At 52.4% G+C, this 25719-nt stretch overlaps 7 protein-coding genes across 7 annotated transcripts; 3 read left to right on the forward strand and 4 right to left on the reverse strand.

Moving 5' to 3' along the window:
* Positions 1–421: 421 nt before the first annotated feature.
* KRP23_4623 (Macrophage migration inhibitory factor) lies at positions 422–841 on the reverse strand (the record flags this gene model as incomplete). The annotated part of the gene is made up of 2 exons (XM_067889604.1): positions 422–616; positions 674–841. The coding sequence occupies 2 exons, from the start codon at positions 839–841 to the stop codon at positions 422–424; spliced, it is 363 nt and encodes a 120-aa protein (XP_067748749.1).
* An 828-nt stretch (positions 842–1669) lies between these two features.
* Positions 1670–3759, forward strand: KRP23_4624 (uncharacterized protein; the record flags this gene model as incomplete). The annotated part of the gene is made up of 4 exons (XM_067889605.1): positions 1670–1822; positions 1893–1991; positions 2945–3271; positions 3349–3759. The coding sequence occupies 4 exons, from the start codon at positions 1670–1672 to the stop codon at positions 3757–3759; spliced, it is 990 nt and encodes a 329-aa protein (XP_067748750.1).
* Positions 3760–4043: 284 nt separating this feature from the next.
* KRP23_4625 (putative prolyl 4-hydroxylase 4) lies at positions 4044–5412 on the reverse strand (the record flags this gene model as incomplete). Its single annotated transcript, XM_067889606.1, has 3 exons — positions 4044–4735; positions 4795–5063; positions 5132–5412. The coding sequence occupies 3 exons, from the start codon at positions 5410–5412 to the stop codon at positions 4044–4046; spliced, it is 1242 nt and encodes a 413-aa protein (XP_067748751.1).
* A 213-nt stretch (positions 5413–5625) lies between these two features.
* On the reverse strand, positions 5626–6585 carry KRP23_4626 (Delta-1-pyrroline-5-carboxylate synthase 1; the record flags this gene model as incomplete). The annotated part of the gene is made up of 1 exon (XM_067889608.1): positions 5626–6585. The coding sequence occupies one exon, from the start codon at positions 6583–6585 to the stop codon at positions 5626–5628; it is 960 nt and encodes a 319-aa protein (XP_067748752.1).
* A 7523-nt stretch (positions 6586–14108) lies between these two features.
* On the forward strand, positions 14109–14846 carry KRP23_4627 (uncharacterized protein; the record flags this gene model as incomplete). Its single annotated transcript, XM_067889609.1, has 1 exon — positions 14109–14846. The coding sequence occupies one exon, from the start codon at positions 14109–14111 to the stop codon at positions 14844–14846; it is 738 nt and encodes a 245-aa protein (XP_067748753.1).
* A 7519-nt stretch (positions 14847–22365) lies between these two features.
* KRP23_4628 (RxLR effector protein Avh23) lies at positions 22366–22752 on the forward strand (the record flags this gene model as incomplete). The annotated part of the gene is made up of 1 exon (XM_067889610.1): positions 22366–22752. The coding sequence occupies one exon, from the start codon at positions 22366–22368 to the stop codon at positions 22750–22752; it is 387 nt and encodes a 128-aa protein (XP_067748754.1).
* A 1460-nt stretch (positions 22753–24212) lies between these two features.
* KRP23_4629 (C4-dicarboxylate transport protein) lies at positions 24213–25641 on the reverse strand (the record flags this gene model as incomplete). The annotated part of the gene is made up of 2 exons (XM_067889611.1): positions 24213–25274; positions 25336–25641. The coding sequence occupies 2 exons, from the start codon at positions 25639–25641 to the stop codon at positions 24213–24215; spliced, it is 1368 nt and encodes a 455-aa protein (XP_067748755.1).
* Between the last annotated feature and the right edge of the window lie 78 nt (positions 25642–25719).

Raw genomic sequence — 25719 nt, forward strand, 5'->3', positions numbered from 1 at the left:
TAGTTGTCGGACGTTGATAGCCGCAGTAGAAGGAGAAGTGAGAGCGCGTAGCTGTAATTCCTCAGTTCAGTGAATACCAAAATTCTACTTCGAAGTGAGTACCTGGGAACAGCGCGCAACTCGTGTTCAATACATTCATTCTTTCGTTGCTGTGCCCGCAATGCCGATTATGAAGATCGTGCGTTCCAAAGCAACAGCAGAAAATGAAGACCATTGCTGGGACGTAGTACACGCCTTGCAAAGCGACAGCAGAGACTATGAACCATGCTGATACCAAGTAGTACGCATACTATTCATAACCCATCGCGCAAAGTTCATAACCCCACGTACAGTGCGAAATGAGAGAAAACGCGGCCACTAATCGAGCATGCTACATTACTAGCGAATGCTAACCTTGAGTGCTTAGTTATGTGCTGCCGAACTAATTCGTGGGAGGGATGACCGTAGTGCCGTTAGCACCCCAGTTGCCGACCTTGACGCTCTCCAGCACCACGTATACACGCTCCGCGGGCACCTTGAGGTGCTCCGATATGGTCTTGGTCAGGGCGGCGATGGTCTTGGGGTTGCGCTCCGCATCAATTCTTCCAATGCAGCGAACCTGCGCGTAGGCCGTCGGCTACAATACGAAACACAATTAGCTCGTGTGACTGGATAACTAGCGCTGGCGACCCACCTCGTCGTTGAGTCCAAGAATCATAGGCACGGCCAGGTTGAGCTCAACCATCATAAATTGAGCAGGAAAACCGAGTGATTCCTCGAGCGTCTCAGCAATGGCAGTGCTAGCGGCGGAATAGTCCACACTGCACCTGGCGACGTTACTGGTGACGCTGGCGTACGGCATGGTAGTTTGGCTACTGGAGAGTTTGGTGCGTTGCTGTGGTGAAGAGTATTCGGAAATGAGTTTGGGTGCTTTCTTTGACAAGAAGATGTAGCTTTATATGTGCAGTTGGCGATTACGATGTCACCACCTGGTAGGCCTGCGTGTATATCCCCCAACTACATGTCCCTTATAAAGGAGACGACTGCATACCCTTGCTTACGATCCGCTGTTGATTATGAGCTGACATACGTTGAGATCAACGCGTGACCTGTCAGTTATCTCGGTAGTGCAAGCAATTGATGAGAGCTACGAGAAGACATTTATTCATAAATTCAGATGAGGTCCATGTTTGTCACCATTTTATATTTACACTTAGCAGAGCTGCGAAGGCCTCCGCAGCTTTCGATTCAACGGGGGGGGGGGGGGGGGGGGTCAGTACACCTCCCGTCCGAAATCAAGAACACCTGGCATTACAGTTCCTGTCAGCAAATGCTTCATTTCATAGGCATTCTTTGTCTTATCGCCCTCACTCCTCACCCGCACGATACTTTTCCGAGGAATCGGTCCTACGCTTTCGTTCATAGCCCCTGCTGGACAAGTTCATCGCAAACGACAAGTTTCCCAAACTATCCTAGCACGGGCATGGAGCGGTACCCAGAGAACTGCATTCGCGACCTGTATTACGATGCGGCATCGTAATCACCACCTTATCGTAAGTGCTTTCGTGCTACACCGGTAAATGCCTTCCAGCGTCGTAAAGCTGCGAGTTGGTAGGATGGAGACAAGCTCGTTCACTTTCGCAGTCATTCACTAAACAGCAGCAACTTACCAAGACAACAACCAAGACAGATGCCGTACGGTTGTATCACCAGCAACATCTCCCAGGGCAGCGTGGGCACTGTCGATGTGAGCACCGCTGTCGCCAACGCTCCGAACGAGGCCTGCCTTAGTGATAGTGCAACTGGAGATGGGAGTGCCCGGATCCTTGAACTCGACGACGAGGTACGTCTCGAGCCAGGAGTCGTGTATCACTCACTACAAGAACTAATTTTCTTCTCTTGTTGTGCTTTAGCCTGCTGCGTACGTCCACGCACACACGATGGATATCGATGCGAAGCACAACTCCAAGGCCATTGAAATCTCCACCAAGACGGTGTCGGAGCAGCTGAAGGTGCCTGCGGAGCGTGTGTACGTCGTCCTGTCGGTAACTGGGGCGCCAACGGTACTACGGTCATCCCGCCTGTCAAACCGCTTTCGTGGCTTTAGTGAAATAATACACAATATGGCAATAGTAGAGGATTCTGTTCAAGTCACTCTTGGTAAGTTTTCATCCACTTGGACTCCAAGTTGGAGATTCATAACAGCGGGAAACTGACGGCAGCTGTCACTAACAGGCAAAAAAAAGGAGGTTGTGCCTCCATAATCAAAGGCTTTCCGTCATGTAGTGGGGCGGAGATTACGAAGACCATTTTCAAGTATCCCTCGTTCCCACCAAGCGATCGCCATGAATCGAGACCCGCTAGTTGAAGCCTACGACACTGCGCTGTCCGACGTGTTCGAGTTCATCGACGACTTCAACAGCAGCGACAGCGAGTCCACATCGACGGACGACCCCCATTCGCTGGTTACCTGGGACGCGTTTGCCCAAAGCGAACCTGCTCGTACCCGATCAACGTTAGTCCCCTCGACACCTTCATCTGTTCACTCGACGGCTGGAAGGAAGAAACGTCGGATGAGACTGCCGGGGGAAGTTCCACAATCGACCAAGTTTCAACGCGATAAGCGCGATCAAGTGCTAGCCCTCCGACAGCAAGTGTTAGAACTGAGTATGAGACTCGAGCAGCTACAACGTACGCGTCGTTACCCGACGGCCAAGAAAGAAGTGGAGGGTCCTCCGAAGCCGAGGATGCTCGTGTCTGTATGGGAAGATCTTGCAATTCTCCAGTCTCAAGAACGTCAACGATCCGAGCAGACGAACCGCGAGCTCAAAGCAATCCTAGCGAGGCAACGCGGGCTGGAGCTAGCGGTGTGCAAACTGCTTGGGAAAAAAGACGCGTTGGAGGTTAGTCTTGCCTGTTATTTCATCGCGACCTGTGGTTGCTCATTAAAATGTGCTGTCGGCAGGGAATGGAACTACTTCGCCGTCTCCGGCCCGTCCCGGAGAAGGTGACCAGTAACCCTCAACTGAAGATCGACCTCAGCGATGCCGTGCTAGCGGAGCTGGAAATGACAGCAGCGAAACTGTACTTCCGTACCGATTCGTTGTTTCCACCTCTCGAGGGCCAGCCGATGGTGACGTTCTCCACTCAAGACAAACGAGGGGACCCCCTTGGCACTTACATCGAGACAATGGCAACCACACCAATGGCGTGTCCGCTTCACGTTGCTGCTGAAATCTTGTGGAAAGGAACGACGAGGGAGTCACAGGACCCGGAGAAGGTGCCCAAGTTTGTACGTCTCGTAGTTATTCGGAAAAGCTGGTGCACTTCAGAATCTCACAACAGTTGTTTTACGCGTTTCTGCTGCAGGTGCGTGCTAAGTGCTACAACACGTTGGCAAGAAGCTGCAAGCTGGACATGTGCAACGCAGTGCGAATTGACGGAATCAATTTCGTGCGGCGATACATTGAGCTGAATCGCGTTGTGCTCGTCAGCGCTGCTGCATGGTTCCTGCCGATGGAGGGGATCCACTTCCAAGATAATGTGTGGACGATCGTCTCTCGGTCCCCAGTGGATCCACTCAACGCTTCTGTCATCCAGAGCTTCTGCCAATTCGGAGCACAGGTTTCCGTAGCTACGTCGACGCCAAAAGAAGTTTATGCACCGGTGCAAGAATATGTACGTGGAACAGTGGGGACGAAGCTTCGCCACCTCCAAGAGAAGCAGCAAAGATTCCTGCTTGAATACGGCTTAGCCCCAGTAGATACCGGTATTTGCTAGCAGGTTGTTGCGGCTGTACTACAGGGCAGTGATCAATGTTCTGTAACATTTGTTGCTAAACCACCTTCCGACGATTCTGTTGGACGAACTAAAGCTTTCATGACCACGATTTCTACGTACGACAAACACACCACAGGTCGAGCATCTTCTCCGTTTGCTCCGCTATTTTACTGCCAGCGAGAGGACCTCAAATTCTGCTGACTGCACAATCAAGGAGAAAACGTCGCTGGCCAAACTCAAATTCCCACATTCTCCTGGACATGAATCCTTTCCTCCTTCCCAACTTAGAACCTTGCCTTGTTCCAGACCCACTTGTTTCCGGAATACTTGACGCCATCTTCCACTGGGCAACCCCCGTGCAGACTCATCGGGTCTCCCTCTCCATTTGGCAGCATACTGTAGAAAACGATGACCTTGCGCTTCTTCGGAGGAACCTTCAGTCCGTGTGTGCAGTCTTTCATCGAAACAGGACGAGCAGCGCCGCCAGCTCGCGGAAATATCGTGTGCCCACCTTTCTCCACGTCCGACATGTACCAAAACACTGTGATCATGCGGTTTTTATAGCCGTAGTCGATACTCTCCAGGATGTGAGGAGAGTTCTTGTGGTGCTCCACAGGAAAGTAGTCTGTGTGGTGGTCGTACTTCTGGGTCTCCTCGTAGCGAAGCACCTGCACGTCTTCCTGGTTGTCAATAGAAACCTTCGTCAGGTCAGCCACTCGCTGATCAATCTCGTCCAGCACCGGATGCTTCTCGGACGACAAGAAGTACGTCGTGCTCGTGCGCCAGTCCGTGGCCGCCCGGTTTTCATGGCCGTCCATCAGCGTCACGGTCGATGGCTTCAGATGCTCCAGCGACAACTCCATGATCACGTCAATCTCCTCGTCCTTCAAGAATTCTTCCACGCTAAACACAAGCGGGATCAAACTCAGTGTCTCCAGCACCACGTCGCCCTTGCCAGCGACATCCTTCACCACAGCTACAAAGGCCAACGTTAATCATATTCGTCATGGTATCAAGTAATTACCACCGACGTACTTTTGTGTCCGATACGAACGCCCGGCCAGATAAACTGTCCTCCTTCAAAGAGAAAGACAAGTTGGTCCACCATTTGGTCCAGCTCCTCCAGCCTCTTTCCTTCCGGCGTGAAGAACGCATACGGCTGCTTGTACTTGATGGCAACTTCGTCCTTGGGGCCTTCAATGTCCAGCAGCGTCTCCAGCTGCGTCTTCAGATGTCCAAACTCCAACGAACTCTGTGTCGTCATCGCCGGCGCATTTCCGTCCTTGTACGCCGTAATGCCCAACCTACATACAGCAAAGTGTCCATACATCCATTAGCACAAACTCAACATGGATCAAAATCGTCCACCTACGTCTCCCCCGCCTGCCCCTTCTTGATACATAAGACGTGAAATCCTTTCACTGGCACCGCATCCGTCAAAAATTGCTCGGCTTGCGCACAGTCGACGCCAACATCGGGAACTGTCGCGTTGATCGAGACACCTCCAAACGTGGACACCAAGTGTAGTACCTCCGAAGGGTCCACGATTGCTAGTCCCGCGGCGACCACAGCAATCAACCCAACCAACACGGACACCCACGAGAAGGAACGCGGCGTCGGAGCGGCTGCAGGCGGCGGCGTCTTGGGCGGCATGACGATCGCAGATTGCGACCCCACGATGCGTTTTATTCAAAACGTAAAAGTGTAAAATGGTGTAATTACGATTATTACGCGGTTTTACGCATATACAACAATCGACAATCGAGCAAAGTTTTTCAAATTTCAAACAAACTTCAATTGATAAGGACTTCAAACGAGCATGAAGCAAAGTACATACGGGCGGAATCTCCCAGACCTCGCTCTCGTCTACAGCTTGCTCACGGGAGTCCGAGCTTGCGGTGCGATGCCCGAGTACAGTGGGTCTATGTGCTGCTCCTCCACCTCCGCGTCGCCAATGGGCTCTCCGTCCGCCACAAAGAGCGTGCCGACGCGTTCGCCGTTGATGATGCGCAGCAGGACTCCCTGCTGCGCCTTCGCCACAACTGCAGCACGCACCGCGCCGCTGTCCACTGCGCGGATGCACGAGTGGAGCTTGTCCTTCTGTCCGATGGCCCCGACGCGGCTGTCGGCTGCTATAACCTGCTTGTCTCCACGCTGGAACCTCGAAAGGAGCGTCCTCTTGTCCTTGGTGCCGGCAAAGATGCCGTCCACGTCCGTGAGCAGCACCATCAAGTCCACCGTCATCTCCTGCGCAAAGAGCGCCGCCAGCGAATCGTTGTCCCACGCGATCTTGTTCTCATTGATGAGCGGCGTCGTGCGGCGCGTGATAACGTCATTTTCGTTGATCACAGGGATGATACCCACGTCCAGCAGCGCGCGGACGGTGCGCTGCAAATTAGTTCGCACCTGGGGCTCCCGGAAGTCTGCGTCGGACGCCAGCACCTGGGAGCAGGCCAGGTGGTACTGGGAGAAGAGCATCTCGTAGAGGCTCTGCAGGCCGCTCTGGCCGGCTGCAGCACAGGCCTTTTCGTAGAAGTGGACGTTATCATCCACCTGGCCCCCGAGGTGCGACTGCATGGAGCCGGAGAGCAGGTACTGGCGGTGCAGCACCATCTTGCCAATGGACACGGAGCCGCTGGACACGAGGATGATGTTGTGGCCGCGCATGTGTAGCGCCGCGATCTGCTCCACTATGTTGCCGATCTGCCCCATGGCCAGGAGCCCCTCGGGCGAGTGCACGATTTCGGTGCCGATCTTGATGAGGATGGTACGCGCGCGGCCGAGCTCGCGGCCGAACGCGCGCATTTCCGGAACCTGCTCGGGCATGTTAGCTCTACAATATCAAAGTTCTGGCAGCGGGGGTGCGGCACGGGAGGAAGGAGACGCAATGCCGCGGCGGCGAGGTCTGCACGGGTACTTGAATGGGACGAACGTCGTGAGTGGTCGCGGAGAAAGACTGGAAGTTTGTAGCGGCGATACAAACTGCAAGTGAGACGGATTCGTGGCTCTGCGACGTGTGAGAAAGATGGGTGAAGATGTTGTCTATTTGATCATAGCTCTGCAGACTGTGGAAGACTACATGTACCGCATCAGCGTGCTGCTATACTTACATGCACTCTGCTCAATCGCTTTTGCGGCTTCCTGACCGTAAATTTGTAGCCGGCCGACGACGTACATGGGCGTAGAACGAACAAGGTCTATAGACGTCGTTAGCGATAAGTGACCCTGATGAAGAAAAAGAAAACCGCTAAATTGTTGGTCATACATGTATGCGCTTTGCGTGCATTGTATCCGACTGCATGATAGATATTGTAGCGTAGTAAGTACATGAATCTGCAGCTTATTGTCTGTATTGTATGTACATGAAGGTGCAGCTGATTGCAATACTGAGTTATGCCAGCGCCGACGAACCGTTAAGTTTCCTTTGTGGGTAACTCGACGTTGTTTCACGAGTAAGCCCCTCCCGGTATGAGCATGGAGATAATGCTGTGGCAGCTTATCAGAAACAACAAGGTGTCATTCAGTGTCCTAGCACTGTCGATACAGACACCTATGGCTTGATGTGTGACTCAAAAGTAGTGGTATCCCAAAGCCTGCTGGCCTCCGCAATGCCGACCCTTAATAAGCCTTCCTCATTTGCATTTTATCACCAGCGGTTCTAAACCAATGTTGCAATTAGTACATATTGGCAATCCTTTTGCTCACCAGTATAGAATAAACATCACTAAGTTACCAGTACACACAGAAACGTCCAGCGATTGCATCTCGCAACCATATTGCTGTAGAAAATAAGGAACTTGGAAACACTTGCTTCATCCCCTCCAAGGCAAAGGCGGTATACAGAAGACCTCGCGAAGGACTAAGCGGCACACTTCACAACGACGGCCAGGGATGCCAGGCACGCAAACGACCGACCAGCAGACAGTGGGAAACCTTTTAGTTGACAGTCAAGAATGTACAAAAGCAGAAACTAGGCTCGACGTGCTGAGCCGACACCTCCTCAGCGACGGCGACGCTCCTCGTACTCCGCCTGGATCTCCTCGTTGGTCTTGCCAGCCGTCTCCGGCACGAGCTTGAGCGAGAGGAAGTAGAAGATGATGAGGAAGACCGTGAAGGGCGCGTAGCTCCAGTCGTCCAGCTCGTCCGCCAGGTACGGGTAGCCGACGCCGACGATGAGGTTGCAGAGCCAATTGGCGCCGATGCAAATGGAGGACGCGCTGGCACGCACCGAGTCCGGGAACATGTCGGCCGTCATGACCCAGACGAGCGGACCGAGCGTGACGCCGAAGACGATGACGTACAGCGCCGTGAAGACGATGGAGAGCTCCGAGACGTCCACGAGGAAGGCGACCGTCATGCCGATGGACATGACGACCATGCCGGCGATGCCCCAGAGGATCATGTTGCGGTTGCCGAAGCGCGTGGCCAGCACGCCCGTGAAGAAGGCGGGCCAGATGTTGATGAAGTCGATGATGAGCGTGCCGATGCGCGAGTCGTCGATACCGGCGTCCGAGAAGATGTCGCCCGAGTAGTAAAACACGGCGTTGATACCCGAGAGCTGCTGCGTGCACGACAGAAGGAGTGCGCCCAGGAACTGCATACGGTACTTGGGCGAAAGCACGGACTCGGCCGGCTCCGTGTTGGTGGAGTAGCCTGCCTCCGCCTCGCCCAGCTGCTTGGACGCCTCGAGCCAGCCCAGCGCCGTGTGCACGTGCTCCTCGCCATATAGACGCGTGATGACCTGCTTGGCCTCCTCGCGGCGGTTCTTCATGAGCAACCACGCGGGGCTCTCAACGGACAGCGACGGCGACAGCAGCATGAAGATGACGGCCAGCACGATGGGGAAACCGGCCATGTAGCGCCATCCATCGCCGCTGTCAGCGAAGAAGAAACAAATGGCCGGCACCAAGATGCCGATAGTCGTGGAGATCTGCAGGCCGAGGCCCAGGTGGCTGCGTAGGTGCGGTGGCGACAGCTCGTTCACGTACGCGCCAATGGTGCCGGTGGCGGCACCTGAGGCGATACCGGAGACTGCGCGGCCGACGGCGAATGGCCACACATTGGAGACGGACGCCTGGATGACGGCGCCGCCGATCATGAAGAAGCAGTTGAAAAAGAGCAGCTTCTTGCGGCCCATCATGTCACTGAAGTAGCCGCATAGCAGACTGCCGACCATGGCGCCGAAGATCCACGAGTTCACGGCGAAAGTCCACTCGAGCTTGGAGTGTCCGGAGAAGAGCGTGCATGTGCCCGGGACGACGGGTCGAGCATTGCACTCTTCCGTGTTGTTGTAGTCGGACAGGTTGAGTTGCGAGGTGGACCATCCGCTCTGGAAGGGCTGCAGCAGCGCGAGTAGCACGCTCGTGTAGAGGATGCGATTGGGCTTGATCTGGAGCGCGGCGGCCTTGTTGGCTTCGTCGAAGGCAATATCGGCCTTGGGCGTGCTGACCTCGTTGTAGGCATCGTCGGGGTGGGGCGGCATGGCTGACTGGCTGGCTCGTTGGTTAGTAGGCTTGGTGAACGGCGGGCGCTATCGATATGGGACTTCACTTGCGTGTTGCTTGGCCAAATGGAAAGTGAACTTGTTTGGTGAGAGATTACATGTAGATCTGTTGGTTTGCACTCCAAAGTACAGGTACATGTGCATTTTGAATTTCATGTACAGTAGCAGTCGTAACTGAATCGGGCAGTCACCTTTAACGCTGTTGTGGTCCTTGGGGGAAGGATGTACATGCACTCTGTTATGCGTACGTATTGCTAGAATACTCTATGCTTTGAGCAGTGGCGATCTGCATTCACGAAATTCCCACTTGTGCTGGAGGCGATTACGGCAAAATAACTGTAGGCTGCAATACAGCAGCACATGTATTATAATACATGCTGCACTGAGCGGACTCGTCCATTTGATTTATTTCACATAGATTGGGCTGTGTGACACGAAGGCGATCGCGAACCGGTTCCGGAGCTTCACCACGGGCAAGGCAGCAGCTTCATTCCGATCCACAGACGCGCTGTCCACACTGTGAGAGCAGCGTGACTGCAGCCTTGTTGACGTTCGTCCGGTTTTGTGAGCACGAACTTCAACGTGCACATGTATGCGGCGATTAAAATGGATTAATAGATGTACGTATGTACAAGCAACCACTTGTCCGATAATGTGCATTCAACTTGCACTGTATGATGAAGTGGTGCCATGGAGCACCGCACGCGGCATGGCAGAGTCTGAAGCCGAAGAACAAGACAATTACAGTATCTGCTTTTTCGGCGCTGGGGGAGGTCGGCGTCATGTCCGTGTGGCGAATTGCTTGGAGTAATCTTGGCAAAACCAGGCCAAAGTTAATCGAGTGCATCGTTTATGAAGATTCGGTGTCCATCCGCGCTGATAGAAATGTCCTCACGGATCCCGGCAACGCGAGCAAGTCACCGACAAATGAAGACTTCCTCAGTTTTGGAGTTGAAGACTGCACGCTGCCGGCCGCTCTATGCGAAATAAATCAACTCGAGCGCGTTGAAGACGCACAAAGCGAATCTACGTTCATCCTGCATGTGTAACGTGAAGTTTTGGCGTAATCGCATCCTTACAGACATGAACGGTAAAGCATTCCTATCAACGAACTGTACATGTATTACATGAAGCAATGCAACAGTGGCTGGAATGAAGGCAAGCTAGCGTTCTCAACCGACAGTGTCGGCCCAACAACGAGTCTACATGTAGCAACCCAATCGAACAAGAAAGACACGCGATCCCAACTACAAATCCACTTCAACATACATGCCAGCACATTCGTTCAGTCCAATCGAGACCAAATTAATCTCTCACCAAACAAGTTCACTTTCCATTTGGCCAAGCAACACGCAAGTGAAGTCCCATATCGATAGCGCCCGCCGTTCACCAAGCCTACTAACCAACGAGCCAGCCAGTCAGCCATGCCGCCCCACCCCGACGATGCCTACAACGAGGTCAGCACGCCCAAGGCCGATATTGCCTTCGACGAAGCCAACAAGGCCGCCGCGCTCCAGATCAAGCCCAATCGCATCCTCTACACGAGCGTGCTACTCGCGCTGCTGCAGCCCTTCCAGAGCGGATGGTCCACCTCGCAACTCAACCTGTCCGACTACAACAACACGGAAGAGTGCAATGCTCGACCCGTCGTCCCGGGCACATGCACGCTCTTCTCCGGACACTCCAAGCTCGAGTGGACTTTCGCCGTGAACTCGTGGATCTTCGGCGCCATGGTCGGCAGTCTGCTATGCGGCTACTTCAGTGACATGATGGGCCGCAAGAAGCTGCTCTTTTTCAACTGCTTCTTCATGATCGGCGGCGCCGTCATCCAGGCGTCCGTCTCCAATGTGTGGCCATTCGCCGTCGGCCGCGCAGTCTCCGGTATCGCCTCAGGTGCCGCCACCGGCACCATTGGCGCGTACGTGAACGAGCTGTCGCCACCGCACCTACGCAGCCACCTGGGCCTCGGCCTGCAGATCTCCACGACTATCGGCATCTTGGTGCCGGCCATTTGTTTCTTCTTCGCTGACAGCGGCGATGGATGGCGCTACATGGCCGGTTTCCCCATCGTGCTGGCCGTCATCTTCATGCTGCTGTCGCCGTCGCTGTCCGTTGAGAGCCCCGCGTGGTTGCTCATGAAGAACCGCCGCGAGGAGGCCAAGCAGGTCATCACGCGTCTATATGGCGAGGAGCACGTGCACACGGCGCTGGGCTGGCTCGAGGCGTCCAAGCAGCTGGGCGAGGCGGAGGCAGGCTACTCCACCAACACGGAGCCGGCCGAGTCCGTGCTTTCGCCCAAGTACCGTATGCAGTTCCTGGGCGCACTCCTTCTGTCGTGCACGCAGCAGCTCTCGGGTATCAACGCCGTGTTTTACTACTCGGGCGACATCTTCTCGGACGCCGGTATCGACGACTCGCGCATCGGCACGCTCATCATCGACTTCATCAACATCTGGCCCGCCTTCTTCACGGGCGTGCTGGCCACGCGCTTCGGCAACCGCAACATGATCCTCTGGGGCATCGCCGGCATGGTCGTCATGTCCATCGGCATGACGGTCGCCTTCCTCGTGGACGTCTCGGAGCTCTCCATCGTCTTCACGGCGCTGTACGTCATCGTCTTCGGCGTCACGCTCGGTCCGCTCGTCTGGGTCATGACGGCCGACATGTTCCCGGACTCGGTGCGTGCCAGCGCGTCCTCCATTTGCATCGGCGCCAATTGGCTCTGCAACCTCATCGTCGGCGTCGGCTACCCGTACCTGGCGGACGAGCTGGACGACTGGAGCTACGCGCCCTTCACGGTCTTCCTCATCATCTTCTACTTCCTCTCGCTCAAGCTCGTGCCGGAGACGGCTGGCAAGACCAACGAGGAGATCCAGGCGGAGTACGAGGAGCGTCGCCGTCGCTGAGGAGGTGTCGGCTCAGCACGTCGAGCCTAGTTTCTGCTTTTGTACATTCTTGACTGTCAACTAAAAGGTTTCCCACTGTCTGCTGGTCGGTCGTTTGCGTGCCTGGCATCCCTGGCCGTCGTTGTGAAGTGTGCCGCTTAGTCCTTCGCGAGGTCTTCTGTATACCGCCCTTGCCTTGGAGGGGATGAAGCAAGTGTTTCCAAGTTCCGTATTTTCTACAGCAATATGGTTGCGAGATGCAATCGCTGGACGTTTCTGTGTACTGGTAGTGATCGCCAATATGTACCATTCGAGACGGCCTGATGCTTACGAACCATTTGAAGTTTTCGAGGTACCGTATCGCAAATGTCATATCCTGCAACTTGTTGTATCCGACACGTCAAATTAGCTAATAAGAATAGAGCAAATGTCATACTTGAAAACAAATGTCATATCCGACACCAAATTGGTGGACAGCAAAACGGGACACTTTAAAGGGGCGGAAACGCAAGCACCTTCAGACTTTGTTATCTCGATCTCACTACGCAATGGGCAAGGGAAGACACAAGCATTGCTGCAGATTGACCTCGTCGTCGAACGCTTAGACAACCTGGGACTGCTAGATAAGGAGGTAGGTGAAGTGGCGGAGGACCAGGACTACGTTGACCGTGTAGTTAACAGCATTGAATACGCCGACGTTTAGTTTGATATCAACCTTGTAGAGCATTTGATGTCTCCCTACCCACGCGGGCGCACACATGCGCATGACTCGAGCATTATCTTGTAGAACTTTGCTGCCCCCCCCCCCCATTCCTGAATTTAGTGATGCCATTAGACCTACTTCGCCTTGGCCTTTTGTCCGGAAAATCTGTCCCATTCAATTCCTGACTAGTGCTATATACAGCACTGACGAAACCGGAATATATTACGACCCCATAACATGTCGCGCCGACCTCCGATCCTCCACGTTGCTGTTTAAATGGCTCGGAAAGTCGGAAAGTGGGCAATTCGCACTGCATTGCAGGATAAGTTGCCTACTCTCCGACTTTCCGAGCCAAACAAACAGCAGCCAAAATAATATTTGGGCAGTACCACGATGCACTCGACACCTAGCCCTAATGGGTTACCCCGATGAAAAACACATGGGGTTTTCGTTCCGTCAACGTTCGTCCAATGGTTCTTTTGAATCGGATACTATCCCGGATAAAATCAAAATTATCCAGATACACACTTTCCTGTGAGACTTGATGAGGTCAACAAATTCAGAGCGAAAAGTTTGCCAAACCTGTAAAACCATATGCCAAGCAAATATCCATTTCCACAGGTTTGCAAACAACCGCTCTCAATTTGTCGATTTCACTATACTTTGTTCAAGTGATTCTGAAAACGAATTTTCGTTCCGCTCTGAATTTGTCGACCCCATCAAATCTCGAAGGTTACCTCGTTAAATGAATAGTATATTACATTCTGGCAAAGGTCTTCTAGAAAATCATAGTGTTGCAGAATGAGAGCGGACGCGAAACCGCTCTGAATTTGAAACAGAGGCCTATTTTTGTTGATATTTAATGGATCTAGCTAGCATCGCCAATTTCTTATTCCTCAAATCCGTTGCAAATGTTATTATCATATATGACAGGATAATCATGCAGGCAAATATCCGTGAATTTGGCTGCTGGATATGACACTTGCGATACGGTACATGTAAACGGCTTTAACCCCCCCCCCCCCCGCTCTCAATCGTTGTATATGACTACATTAGTGGTACACACTAGAATTGGCTCATTTTAAAGACCGTGAAATGCACGCGGGTAGGCGAAAATCGTACCAAGAAAACCCAGAAAAGTGCAAGACCAAGACACAGACAGATTCACTGATTTGCGACAAGACGCTGGATTTGGTGGCTGCGAGGCCGCCAGACCCCATCAGTCTCCAAAAAGAGAAGAAACAAGCAAGAGCTCGGAATGATGGCGCGGCGGCAGACAGGCAGCGAAAAGGAAGCCTTCACGGATCGACTTGAGGGTTTGACACCGGCGGAGAGGCAGCGCGTTGTCAAGGAGCACAACGCGTACCTGAACGGGGAGAGGGTTTCAGATGCCGATTTCGGATCTGCAGCACCGGACATAGCAGAGAGCGTAGCAGTGGCCCTAGCCTCGACACGTGCGGCTCCGTCCCGCCCGCCACGTGGAAAGGATGCGTGCTACCTCGCAAATGCAAAGGCTCTCGCGGCCAGGCGACTCGCAGAAGATGCTGCCGCAAAGAAAAAAGCAGCGGGCAAGAAGATGTCCAAGTCTCAGGCAGCTGCTATTAGGAAGGCGGAAAAGGCAGCAAAAGAAGCTCGAGCTGTCGCACGCTCTGCAAAGGCTGCTCTTGCGAAGAAGAACGAGCGGAAACGGCTGGCTGCAGAGGAACTACGGGGCCGAGAAGCGAGAATGGAGGCATCCAAACAGCTTCGGCAGAAGGCGCGAGGGGAGGCGGCTGAAAAGAAGAAGAGCAGACCGGCTACAAAGGCGAAACGGAAGGCACCTCCCGAGTCTGACTCGGGGAGAAAGAAGAAGCACACGAAGACTAGCCGTCGAGATCGTCAGACGGCCGACGAAGAATCCGCGATGGAGCCACGAAGTGAATGGTGCGATTGCATACCGATGCTGTATAATGCTGCATGTGCCGATACTGACAATGTTGTATATGGTGTGATCTGATTGAAGCGAGGCATCGTCCAGCGGAGCATCAGCCCAGCCTGCACCTGCCCGAGCCCAGGGTGCCCCTGCATCTGCCCCTGCCCCTGCACTAGCCCAGCCTTCACCTGCATCAGGCTCACCTGCTTCCACCATGTCACGCCAAGCGGCCAGGTAAGTTTGCCCTGCTATGTTGCATATACGACATGAACCTTGTGTAACATGCTTGTAATGGGTCTGCTTAGACCCACTACTTAAGTTTACACGTGTGCGCACGTGTATGAGGAAGCGTAGGAGTATTTAACTTAAGTTCAGTATACTTGTATCCACAAGTATACTTAAACTAAGACAAAGGGACCGAACGATAGCGTTGGTGCTAAATGAGAACTGTATTGATTGTAAATGGGGTTTCCTCCTAAAACTGATATTTCTAATGAGGGGTTCTGCCATCGGATGGCTGGCAGAACCCCTATCTAATGAATGACTCTCATTGATAGAAAGATGTTGCTTTCTACCAGTCACATGCCTTTTGCTATGAATGTGGACCACCCTGTGGAGTGGTCACCTGAATGTATTCCTTAGTGCATGTTTCACTAAGGTAGGAGGTGAACCGAATGTGTAGCCCCGCTACAATGCTGACAAATACTACGTATATGAATTTCAGATCTCTAGATTCGGATCATATCGAGACCGACGAGCATGATCCCGACGTCTCTATTACTGCTGCTATGGACGCAACTGCTGTCTGCCCTGCGAGGCTCGAGCAAGATTTCGATGGTGCTTTGAACTCGGACGCGGAAGGAATTGCAGAATCGGACGATTGGTATAGCGAGATGCAGGTTGACGTAAGTGATGACTCTGATACCGGCGACGACGGTTCCTTCGACCTGGATCCGGACGGCGACGATGATGGAGCGGTGGACGATAGTTCTTCGGACGACAGTGACGTGGAACGGCTCGGAGCTGCGATCCGTACTCGTGAGAAGAACCGAGATAAGCGAAAGCTGCTACGGGAGCGACTGGCAACAGCAAAGGCGAACCTCTCTCGCGACTGGAGCGAGACGACCGACAAGTGGTATACACTAACCAAGGAAGAGATGAAGGTTCTTGCGCTGGATGACGAAGCGCTGAAGAAAATGCTGAATGATGGATGGAACTTTGGTAAGTCCTGTGTGATGGTCTTGATGTTGTATATACTACATTGGACTAAAGCGTGATGTTGTATATTCTGTAGATGCCGCATCACAACCGGTTCGAGCAGAGTTATATCCTGGCTTGTACGATGGGGAGTATGGACCAACCGCCGAAGTGCTTGAACAAGCTGAATCACCGCTACGTCTCTTCTTCTACTTCATGCCCCCTCGGCTGTGGCGCCGCATTGCTTCGGAGAGCAACGGCTACTATGATCAAAATCTCAACGCGCGCGTGGACAGAATATTCGCTGCGTGTCAAGTGAGAGGAGATGACGTTTCCCGAGATGACGTGATGATGAAAGAGACGAAGAACCACAAGAAAATTCAGTCTGAGGATGTAATACACTGCATAAGCTTGCTCGTTGCGAGAATGCTGAACCCGCACAAGAAGAAGTTTGCCGACCATTGGAGCACGCATGGAGTGGGGGCTGTGCCAAAGGACGCCTTTGGAGCTTTCGTGCGCAAGGCTCGGTTTGATCGGATCATGCAAAACCTACACTTCACGAACAATGCCGACGCACGTGCGGAGACCGACCGGGCATGGAAGGTCAGGTCCGTGGTGAAAACGTTGCAGGAAACCTTTCGAAAGGGTTTCAAGACACCACCAGTGCTGTCATTTGATGAAGCCATGATTCCTTCAAGAAGCCGCCACAATATAACCGGCCAGTACATGAAAGACAAGCCCCATAAGTAGGGAACCAAGCTGTTCATGACTTGCTGCGCCAACACAGCGTATTGTCTACGGTACGTTGACGAGGAGACTCCGTCAGGAGTCTCCTCTGCTTTTTTATGGCAGAATTCTACATGTTGTATTTGTACTGATGTTTCTTATCGCTAATGCTGTATATACATCATGCAAAGATCGAGATCTTCTGCGGAACCGATCAGCATTCGGATGAGCTGGCCGGTAACCCCCGACCGAGTTTTCAGCCGATCCCAACTCTGGGCCATCTGCTGTGCTACGCAACCTTCTCGAAGTTTTACCCATACAGCAGGCAGGGGTTCACCACGCAGTCGTCACGGACCGCTTCTATACGTCAGTGCAGCTTGCGCTGCAGTTGCTACGGCGCAATGTCTACCTAGTTGGAACGATCCAGACAAACAAGAGAGGTTTTCCTCCTGTGTTGATTTCGAAGGATGTTACGCGTCCTCGCAGCGTTCCGTGTGGGGCCATCAATGTCGCTGTGGCCAAGTGCTGCCCGCTGCTACAAGTCCTGCAATGGTGGGACCGGTTCCCTGTGTATCTGCTGGCAACTGGAAGCAGCACCTCCATGGAGTCGTGCGGTAAGTTTGCTAGCATTGCTATCTGCTACTATTGCTAATCTGCTTTTATGGTTACAGGACGACACGTTCCTGGGGGTCGCCGGATCTCCATTCCCTGCCCGTCAGCGATGCGGGACTACCATCGTTGGATGGGCGGGGTGGACATCCACGATCAACTACGGCTGCAGCGCTACTCGCTGCAGTTATCGGTGCGATTCCGCAAGTACTACAAGCGATCTTCTTGGGGCTAGTGGATATGGCGATTGTCAACGCTTTCATTGTCTACCGACAGGCAAAAAGCCGCAAGGCAACCCACCCGCAGATCACGCTGAGTGTTTGGAGGTGCTACAGGCCCAGCTACTTCAGTCAACGGCGAACGATTTCATCGAAGAGGTATATACTGCATTTGGGCATCCGGACGTGTTGTATATTGGGCTGAAGTTGTATATTGTGCTAACATTGCCCATTTGTACAGGTACCTACACCAGGTTCCACCACACCAAGTCACCAAGTTGCAGTCATCGGTGCGGAGCACAAACTGTCCGAATTTCCAGAGTAGGTTCAGGTGCGAGAGGGCTTTCGCAAGCGGTCCTAGCATCAGTGCAAGGTCTGCTCAATTCGTAAGACAACAGTTGGAAAGCGCACTGCCACCATGTTCTATTGCGAAGCCTGTAGCGTCGGCACCAAGCGGTAAGCGAATGCCAATTTTGTAGGTGTGGTTCTAACTTACTATGTGCAATCTGTAGTGTATATCTGTGTGATCGTGTTCGTCCAGACCACTACCCGAACAACAACATGACATGCCATCAAATTTGGCATGTCAAATGGAAGAACGGCGACGAACGCCCGCGCCCTCGGTTTGGGAGAGATATTCAGATGCGAGGACTTGGAAAGAAACGCTGCCGCCGCCCTTCTCCGGGTGCTGAGGACTGGGGGCAGGAAGAAGAGAAGGAGAAGCAGCAGGCTGGAGAAGAAGAAGAGAAAGAAGACGAGCAGGAGGAAGCGAAAGAGAAGGAGGTGGGTAAGCACGACGAGGAGGAATCGTAAGAAGTGTTAGGACGATTGTAGCGAACAAGACAAGTAGGGACAATGATAATTACGATCGCAAATGAAATATTGCTTGCTACATGATGTTCAACTCCTCTGAAACTGAAGCTTTGCATAGGTAGGCGAATACGTTTGCTCTGTGTCAACTTCAAAATAAAAAGGCCCAAACCAGTTGCAATATATACACCATACGCCTACTTGCAAGCCTGGCGAAGGTGTATTCGACAGCATCGCTGGTACAGAGCGCTGCGCATGATGTGCAAGCAATCTTGACCGATCTGGTTGCCTTCCCGCAGTACAGACTTTACACTCGTACTTATCGGAGGCAATACAAAAATAAAGATTAGACTGTCCTTAACACGTAGTATTATACAACATGTTAAGGACTTACCAGGGGGTCAAAATCGGCTTGAGAGCAGCAGCTCGCCTCCAGACGGTGGCAATAATGTAGACGACACTATGTCTCTCGGACAAGACGATCTCCTCGCCAATCACAGGAAGCTACTACGCTCACTTCGATCAGACCCAGAAGGATCAAGCGACTATTCACAGAAATGCACAACTTCGTAGTGGGGAACGACTTGGAAGTGCGAGAACCACGTTCATCTACGTTTCGGAAGTTACTTCAGCAGTATTGCCCTGCGATTCGGATCCGATCCCCTCGAAGCAACGTATGTGACCTGTGCTCCATCCTGTACGCCCGAATGCGCTCGAATGTCACTGCAGAACTCACCGAGGAAGTTGGTAGTCACACAGCTTCGGCCAAAGCGATGAGGTACGGATATAGGAATGATTTTGTTTGGACATGGATACTAACATCATTTTGATTTGCTGTGAACATTTTCAATAGGTTGGAGTATCAGTGCGACTTACAAGCAGTATCTGAAGAACGTGCTGTGATTGTGATGGACTTCAGCCAAAATCTCACACTGCCGAGTGTGACTTCCACACCATCCCAATGGTACTTCCTGTCGTTGGTGAACGTGAACGTATTTGGCATTTAATATGCCGACAAAAACATTCAGTACAACTACGTCTACGACGAGTCGCTGGGAAAGGTTCGGACGTAGATAATAGCATACTCTATCACTTTATCCAGAGGATTGTGCTGGAAAACGGTCATCGCAAACTAATTATCTACGCCGACAACTGCAGAGAGCAAACAAGAACAACTACGTCGTCAAGATGCTGTTAGCATTGGATCAAACCGGTGAGCTCGAAACTGTCGAGCTCAAATGTTTTGTGAAGGGCCATACAAAGAATGCCGTCGACCGTGGCTTCGGTCACATGAGGAAGAAATTTGCGAAAGAAGACGTGTGGACTACCGAGCGGTTGCTGAAGGTGATAAACGCGTCTTCAACGAGCTCGGCGTTCGTGCACATTTCCAAAGACAACGCGGTGATGAAAAAATTTCGTGGTGTAGTCAAAGAGGCCTACAAGGATTTTACTATCCTGCAGCGCTACCATATTTTTGTCATGAGCGAGTCAAAGCCAGGAGTTGTGAGTTGCCGTGTTGGACCGGCTGACGAGGTTGTTAACCAAGATTTATGGCGTGTTATCGATGGTATTCACACCGACGCTGTAAAACTTCGTGGCCTCCTTGAAAACCGTCTAGAGCTTCTACAACCCCCTGCCCCAAATTTCGAGAAGAAGCAGCAGATGCACAATAAAATCCGGCCGTATGTCCCCAGGAAATATGCTTCGGACCCAATTGTAGTGGGGCTACACAGTCGGTTCACCTCCTACCTTTGTGCAACACGCTCTAATGCTTACATTCAGGTTGACCACCCCACAGGGTGGTACCAAAGAGATATGACTGGTAGAAAGCAACATCTTTCTACCAATGAGAGTAATTCAATAGATAGGGGTTCTGCCAGCCATCCGATGGCAGAACCCCTCATTAGAAATATCAGTTTTAGGAGGAAACCCCATTTACAATCAATACAGTTCTCATTTGGCACCAAAGCTATCGTTTGGTTCCTTTGTCTTAGTTTAAGTATACTTGTGGATACAAGTATACTGAACTTAAGTTAAATACTCCTACGCTTCCTCATACACGTGCGCACACGTGTAAGCTTAAGTAGTGGGTCTAAGCAGACCCATTACAACTTCCTAATAAACTTGATAGTCTTTCGCATTCTTGGATGTATCCTTTGCTCAGCGTGAATCACATTATTATAACAGTAAGGGAAACCCGAAAGCACCCTGTCAAAGATCAGAATTTGTAGTGTTGATTGAAAATGTATTGGAGTAGGACGCGTAGAAGAGATATACTCGCTGTATCCAGTTCCGTCGTAAAACCACTTCATGATGATGAGGAATGGTTCACGAGAACAACGATCTGAAGCAGAGGACGACCCGACAGACTCCTAGCCCGACGGCGAACCCGAGCAGGCCAGCATGGACGCGTCAGTGTAGCTCGACCGATGCTGGTCGACGTATCGGCGGCCGGCTTGGTCTTCGGGAAGCACCAGGCCGTCTTGGCATCCTCTTCCAGGAACACGGCACACCTTAAAACCTCCGAACCGGCCGCGACGTCAGCGATGAAGATCGAATTCAGGCTGCCCAGTAGGATCGCAGCGGCGATGTGGAAATAAACAGGGTTCAGGTCACGATACGAGTCACTCGAGTGACGGCCGTACGAGTTGGTCGAGACGGTGACGCCGTCAGCAGAGCCTTGAGGTCCATGGTCTGGGATGTCACGCCGGTGGGCGTCACGGCGCACTGGGGATCGCCTTCTGCGTAGCGGCAGGCGTCCCGGCGTGGCAGATGCCGTATTAGGTCGGTCGTCTCGTTGTCCACAATGACTAGTCTTCAGCTGTGGAACCAGTGACCACCTCCGGCTCGGACACAGGACGCAGATCAATCGCCAGACAGAGTCGACAGCGTACCTCCAGAAAGAAGCTCAGATCAGTCGTAGAATGTGGCACAAGATGCCAAGAATGACTTTAGCGGGATTTGCAAAAATATGGCGTCTACAATGCCAAAACCACAAAAATAGCTACAGCATGTTCATGTTATTGCAAATATCATACAGTGTTAAAGTAACACTAAAAAAAAACTTATCCCAAATAACGTTATTTCCCGTGTTAGAGAGATAACGGTAACGTCGCCACCTCTACAATTGAATTGTGCAAGAACTTGGGTCTGATGGACAGACGTGGTGAATATATCGTAGGTAGGCGCACGAGCGCAGAGCAGAGGGCCCGCTGCATCCGCCAGAAATGTTCGGGAACGTGGAAATCCATACAGTATGATGATAAAATGGGAAGAGAAAATTCATGGCTGAAGACAGTAGCATACTTCGAAGACCCTCGTCTTGCGCAGTTGGCTTAACAAAGCGATTTCAGAGGTATATGAATTATAAAATAATAGTTTGATAGCATTTCCCTTGCATTTCCTACCGGATATACCAGGGTATTTTAACATTGAGGTGCCCATAATGAGGAGTAGCACTGTAGCTGCGATTTGTTGACGAACTGATGTTTATCGTGAATGATCGTGTGCGTGATGTGCGATGCGATTTGAGCTTTGCTCTCAACAGTTGTTGCATGTGGTGACTTGAGATTTAAAAATTGATTCTTCGATAGTGCTCTGACTTTTAAACGGAAAAACGTTTTCAGACAGAGGATAATCACAACAATTTGATCAAAGCTACTTGACCATCAGCTGCTTGTACCAGTACGCTCCAACTCTTCCGCCGAAGCCTTTTGAACATGAACATTTCGTGCTGTCTACTAGTAACATGTGTTGATGAACGATCCAGCCCGAATTCCGCGCTTCAAATCTATTGCTGATTAATTACGCGACAAGTTCCTTCAATCGATGATTCATATGATGCTCGTCGCTCATCGTAATTCAACGGGCATTGCTCATAATCACTCATCGTAACTCAACGGGCATTGCCCGTAATGGTACCATGTGCGCTGCTGTAAAAAAATCGGCGACGACGATCCCATTCCACAATTTCCCCGCCAGACCACAACTCCCACTGCCTGGCACCCTCGTCATCTCCACACTCTCAAGAATCAACAACAAGCATGCGCTTCACATACATTTTCGCGGTGATTATTGCGGCCACTCTCCACGCCAGCGGCAACGCGCTCTCCACAGCCAAGGAGTCTAACCACGCTGCCATCTCACACGTGGCGTCCGCGGATGTCCAAGCGAACCACGGTCGACTCCTCCGTCGAGTTGAGAAGGACGGCGTCAAAGAGCTCGAAAACGAAATTGAAGAAGAAGAAAGGACCTTGAAGAACTTTGGGGCGTCCCTGAAGAGGTTCGCGGCAAAGCACACACCCTTCACAAAATCCTGGAAAGAGGCTAGAAAAGTCAGGAAAATTGCGGAGGCGGATACCCGCGCGAGGAACAACTACAAGAATTTTATAGCTTCGGGGGGAAAACCCGAGGATCTGCTCCATCTATAGATACCACCCGCCCGCTGACCGACAGGATGTGTGGACCGGAGGCTTCTTATCCAATACTGCATACCAGTACAGCCTCACGCTAATGCATTCACCCTTTTTCAACTTTGATCTGTGCTATATGCCTATTTTGACAGCTCTGTGCTAAATTGCAACGGCTGTATACAAGCTGCATGTACTCTATCGCCCGATGCTTGGTTTGATGCGACGGCGTCGGTGATTTTACCACGAGCGCCATGTGCGAATGTCCCTGGCTGGCAATTATTGTGCACACGATGATTCAAGCGATATACCGATCGGAGACTTTCTTGTCTCGACGAACTGGGGCCATTCCAGCTGTGGCTTCACGATTGGGATTGCCCAGTAAAGGGTGAGAATGGGGCTGAGCCGTGGCGGTGGTGCAGCGTGTTTCCGGGTAGGCCCTCATGCATCTCTGTTTGGTTTGCATCCACAGCTTCAGTGACAACACAATTCAACTGATTCGTTCTACGAGGCCTATTTTTTCAGAGCAAACGAGAAAACTGAGGTTAGTATGGTAGCGCTTGTTGCAGGTGCGATTGTGGTTGCTAGCCGTCAGAACGAGTTTGGTGGCGTGCCGCTCGCAACCTTTTTGTCGGCCTTACTATATGAGCTGGGAATTACGAAGTGGCGGCATACGCTGATCAAATTCCCCAAGAGCATGCAGAAGCTTGTCACTTCCCTTGTGGTGTCATTTCTAGTGCCGCTCACCGTAGACTGGCCGGATTTTCTTGTCGCAACCACACTGAAGTTGGGGACTCGTGTGCGGATGGGTGCCATCTTCGCCCTCTGCAGTTTCAGCCAGCACTCTTTTACCAATGACGACCTGAACGCATGCTTCGAGCAAGTTCCGGTGGATTGTGTCGTCGTCTTGGTTGTCGTGAGCGAGACGCAGAGTCTGCATTCTTTCTCCAAGCAGCCGAAGCGTGTCCAAAAACGTAAATGCGATTTGGTGACGCTACAAAAAGGTATCTCTGGCTGAATCGTGCGGTATTTACCGCATAAATCGCCTCGACGCGGAATCGAGCACCAAGACGTGTCGACCTCACTCAAAGGCTGAGGCTGTGGCGGTTGAGCACATTACAAACAGTTGCAATAGCCTCGGCTGCACTGGTGAGCGCGTTTGCAAGCGTGTTGACAAGCTGATGATTTGTGAGGAAATGGCGGGTGTCGCTGAGCAAGTTCAGACTTGGAGTGATAAGAATCCGACACGCTAAACGAATTCCGGGGCCCCGTGCTCTCAACATTGCTGATGGGTGACAAAATATTCGATCGACGATACTCGTCGTGCTCAATAATACACCAGTTCCACTGGAAATTGTCTTCTCTTCAATAGACATTGCAGCTTGCGTAGTACGGCTCATTTCTCCAATTCTGCAGTATTCCCAGTATGAAGTGAAGATTTGACAACTTGTTTCGTGCAGCCGTACCAAGAAAATCTGTATTCAAGAGATACAAGCATGGCCGAGAGTTGATCCACGGGCTGAGACGCTCGTTTTCTCGAGGCGGTCGGCCGCTTCGTCCTCTTGCACGTTCTGCTTTTGCTGCCACGCCTCGGTGCGGAACTCGTTTTCCAACTTGGCCATCACCGTGGCGGCCAAGCAGTTGCCAGTCACGTTGATGAACGTGCGCGCCATGTCTGACAGCCAGTCGACGCCCAATATCAACGCCACTGGCCACGACGGGATGTCGAATTGCGTGATGGTGGAGGCCAGGACGACGATGTTCGCCGAGCGCACACCAGCGATCCCTTTGGACGAAACCATCATCATGAGCACCATGACGATCTGCTCCCCCACCGTTTTGTGGACGCCAGCCGCCTGCGCACAGAACATGGAGCATAGCGCGAGGTTCATCGCTCCCGCGTCCAGGTTGAACGAGTAGCCGAACGGCACCACGAAGGCGAGCACGTGAGTAGATACGCCATACCTTTCGAGACACTCGAAGACCTTGGGCAGCGCGGCTTCAGAGGAGGCGGTGGTGAAGGCGATGACTAATGGCTCGCGCATGGCGACAAAAAACTCGGGGATGTTGATCTTGAAGTAGACGAAGATCGGCACAAAGAGGACGAAAAACAGCACTACAAGCGTCCCGTAGGTGGTGGCCACTAGCGCCCCCAAGCTGGAGAGAGACGACAAGCCGTTTGTGCCGATCGAGTTGGCAACCGCGAAGCACACACCGACTGGAGCCGTCCAGATGACAATGTCCACGAACTTGAACATCATCTCCAGCACGGCGCGCGCAAAGTCGACAATGAGTCGCTTGGGCTCGTCACGGATGAATGCAGTCGAGACGCCGATGAGGACCGAGGCGACGAGCACCTGTAGCAGCTCGGATGACCCCGAGCCGCCCATCATCTCGCCCCACGTCTTGGGCGTCAGGTGCTCGATGAAGGTTTCGAACGTCAAGGTGGAGCTGGTCGACGTGTACGCTTCACCCTCGACGAGGCCGACACTGCCTGGTTTGACGATGTTGGCGGCGAGCAGGCCCATGACCATGGCAATTGTCTACGGAATCGATGGACACGTCAGGCAAATGGACAGGAAGCGCAGCCTTCACGACACCTACCGTCACGATTTCGAAGTAGATGATCGACTTGATCGCCAGCCGACCAAGTTGCTTCATGTCGTTTTGACTGGCGATGCCCACAACCAGCGAGGAAAACACGAGCGGGAAGACGATGAACTGGATCGGGCGAAGGAAGAGCTGAGCCATCGGCGCGGCCTTGACAGAGAACGTGGGCGCGAACTCGCCCAAAATGACCCCGAGGACGGCGCCAGTGATGATCCAGAACGTCAAAGACGTCAGGATCGCCCGAGGCACCGACTTCTTGGGCGGAGCCGCTTGGTCTAAGCCCTGGTAGGCGTCTGTCATCGCAATTGCTCTAGTCGGCAAATGAACAAGCTCAGCAGAGGATCTCTGCGGTGCCGGAGGGGATGCGCTTACACTCAT

The sequence above is a fragment of the Phytophthora ramorum genome, assembly GCF_020800215.1.
Source record: "Phytophthora ramorum isolate Pr-102 chromosome Unknown Phyram_PR-102_s0003, whole genome shotgun sequence".
Lineage (NCBI taxonomy): Eukaryota > Oomycota > Peronosporomycetes > Peronosporales > Peronosporaceae > Phytophthora > Phytophthora ramorum.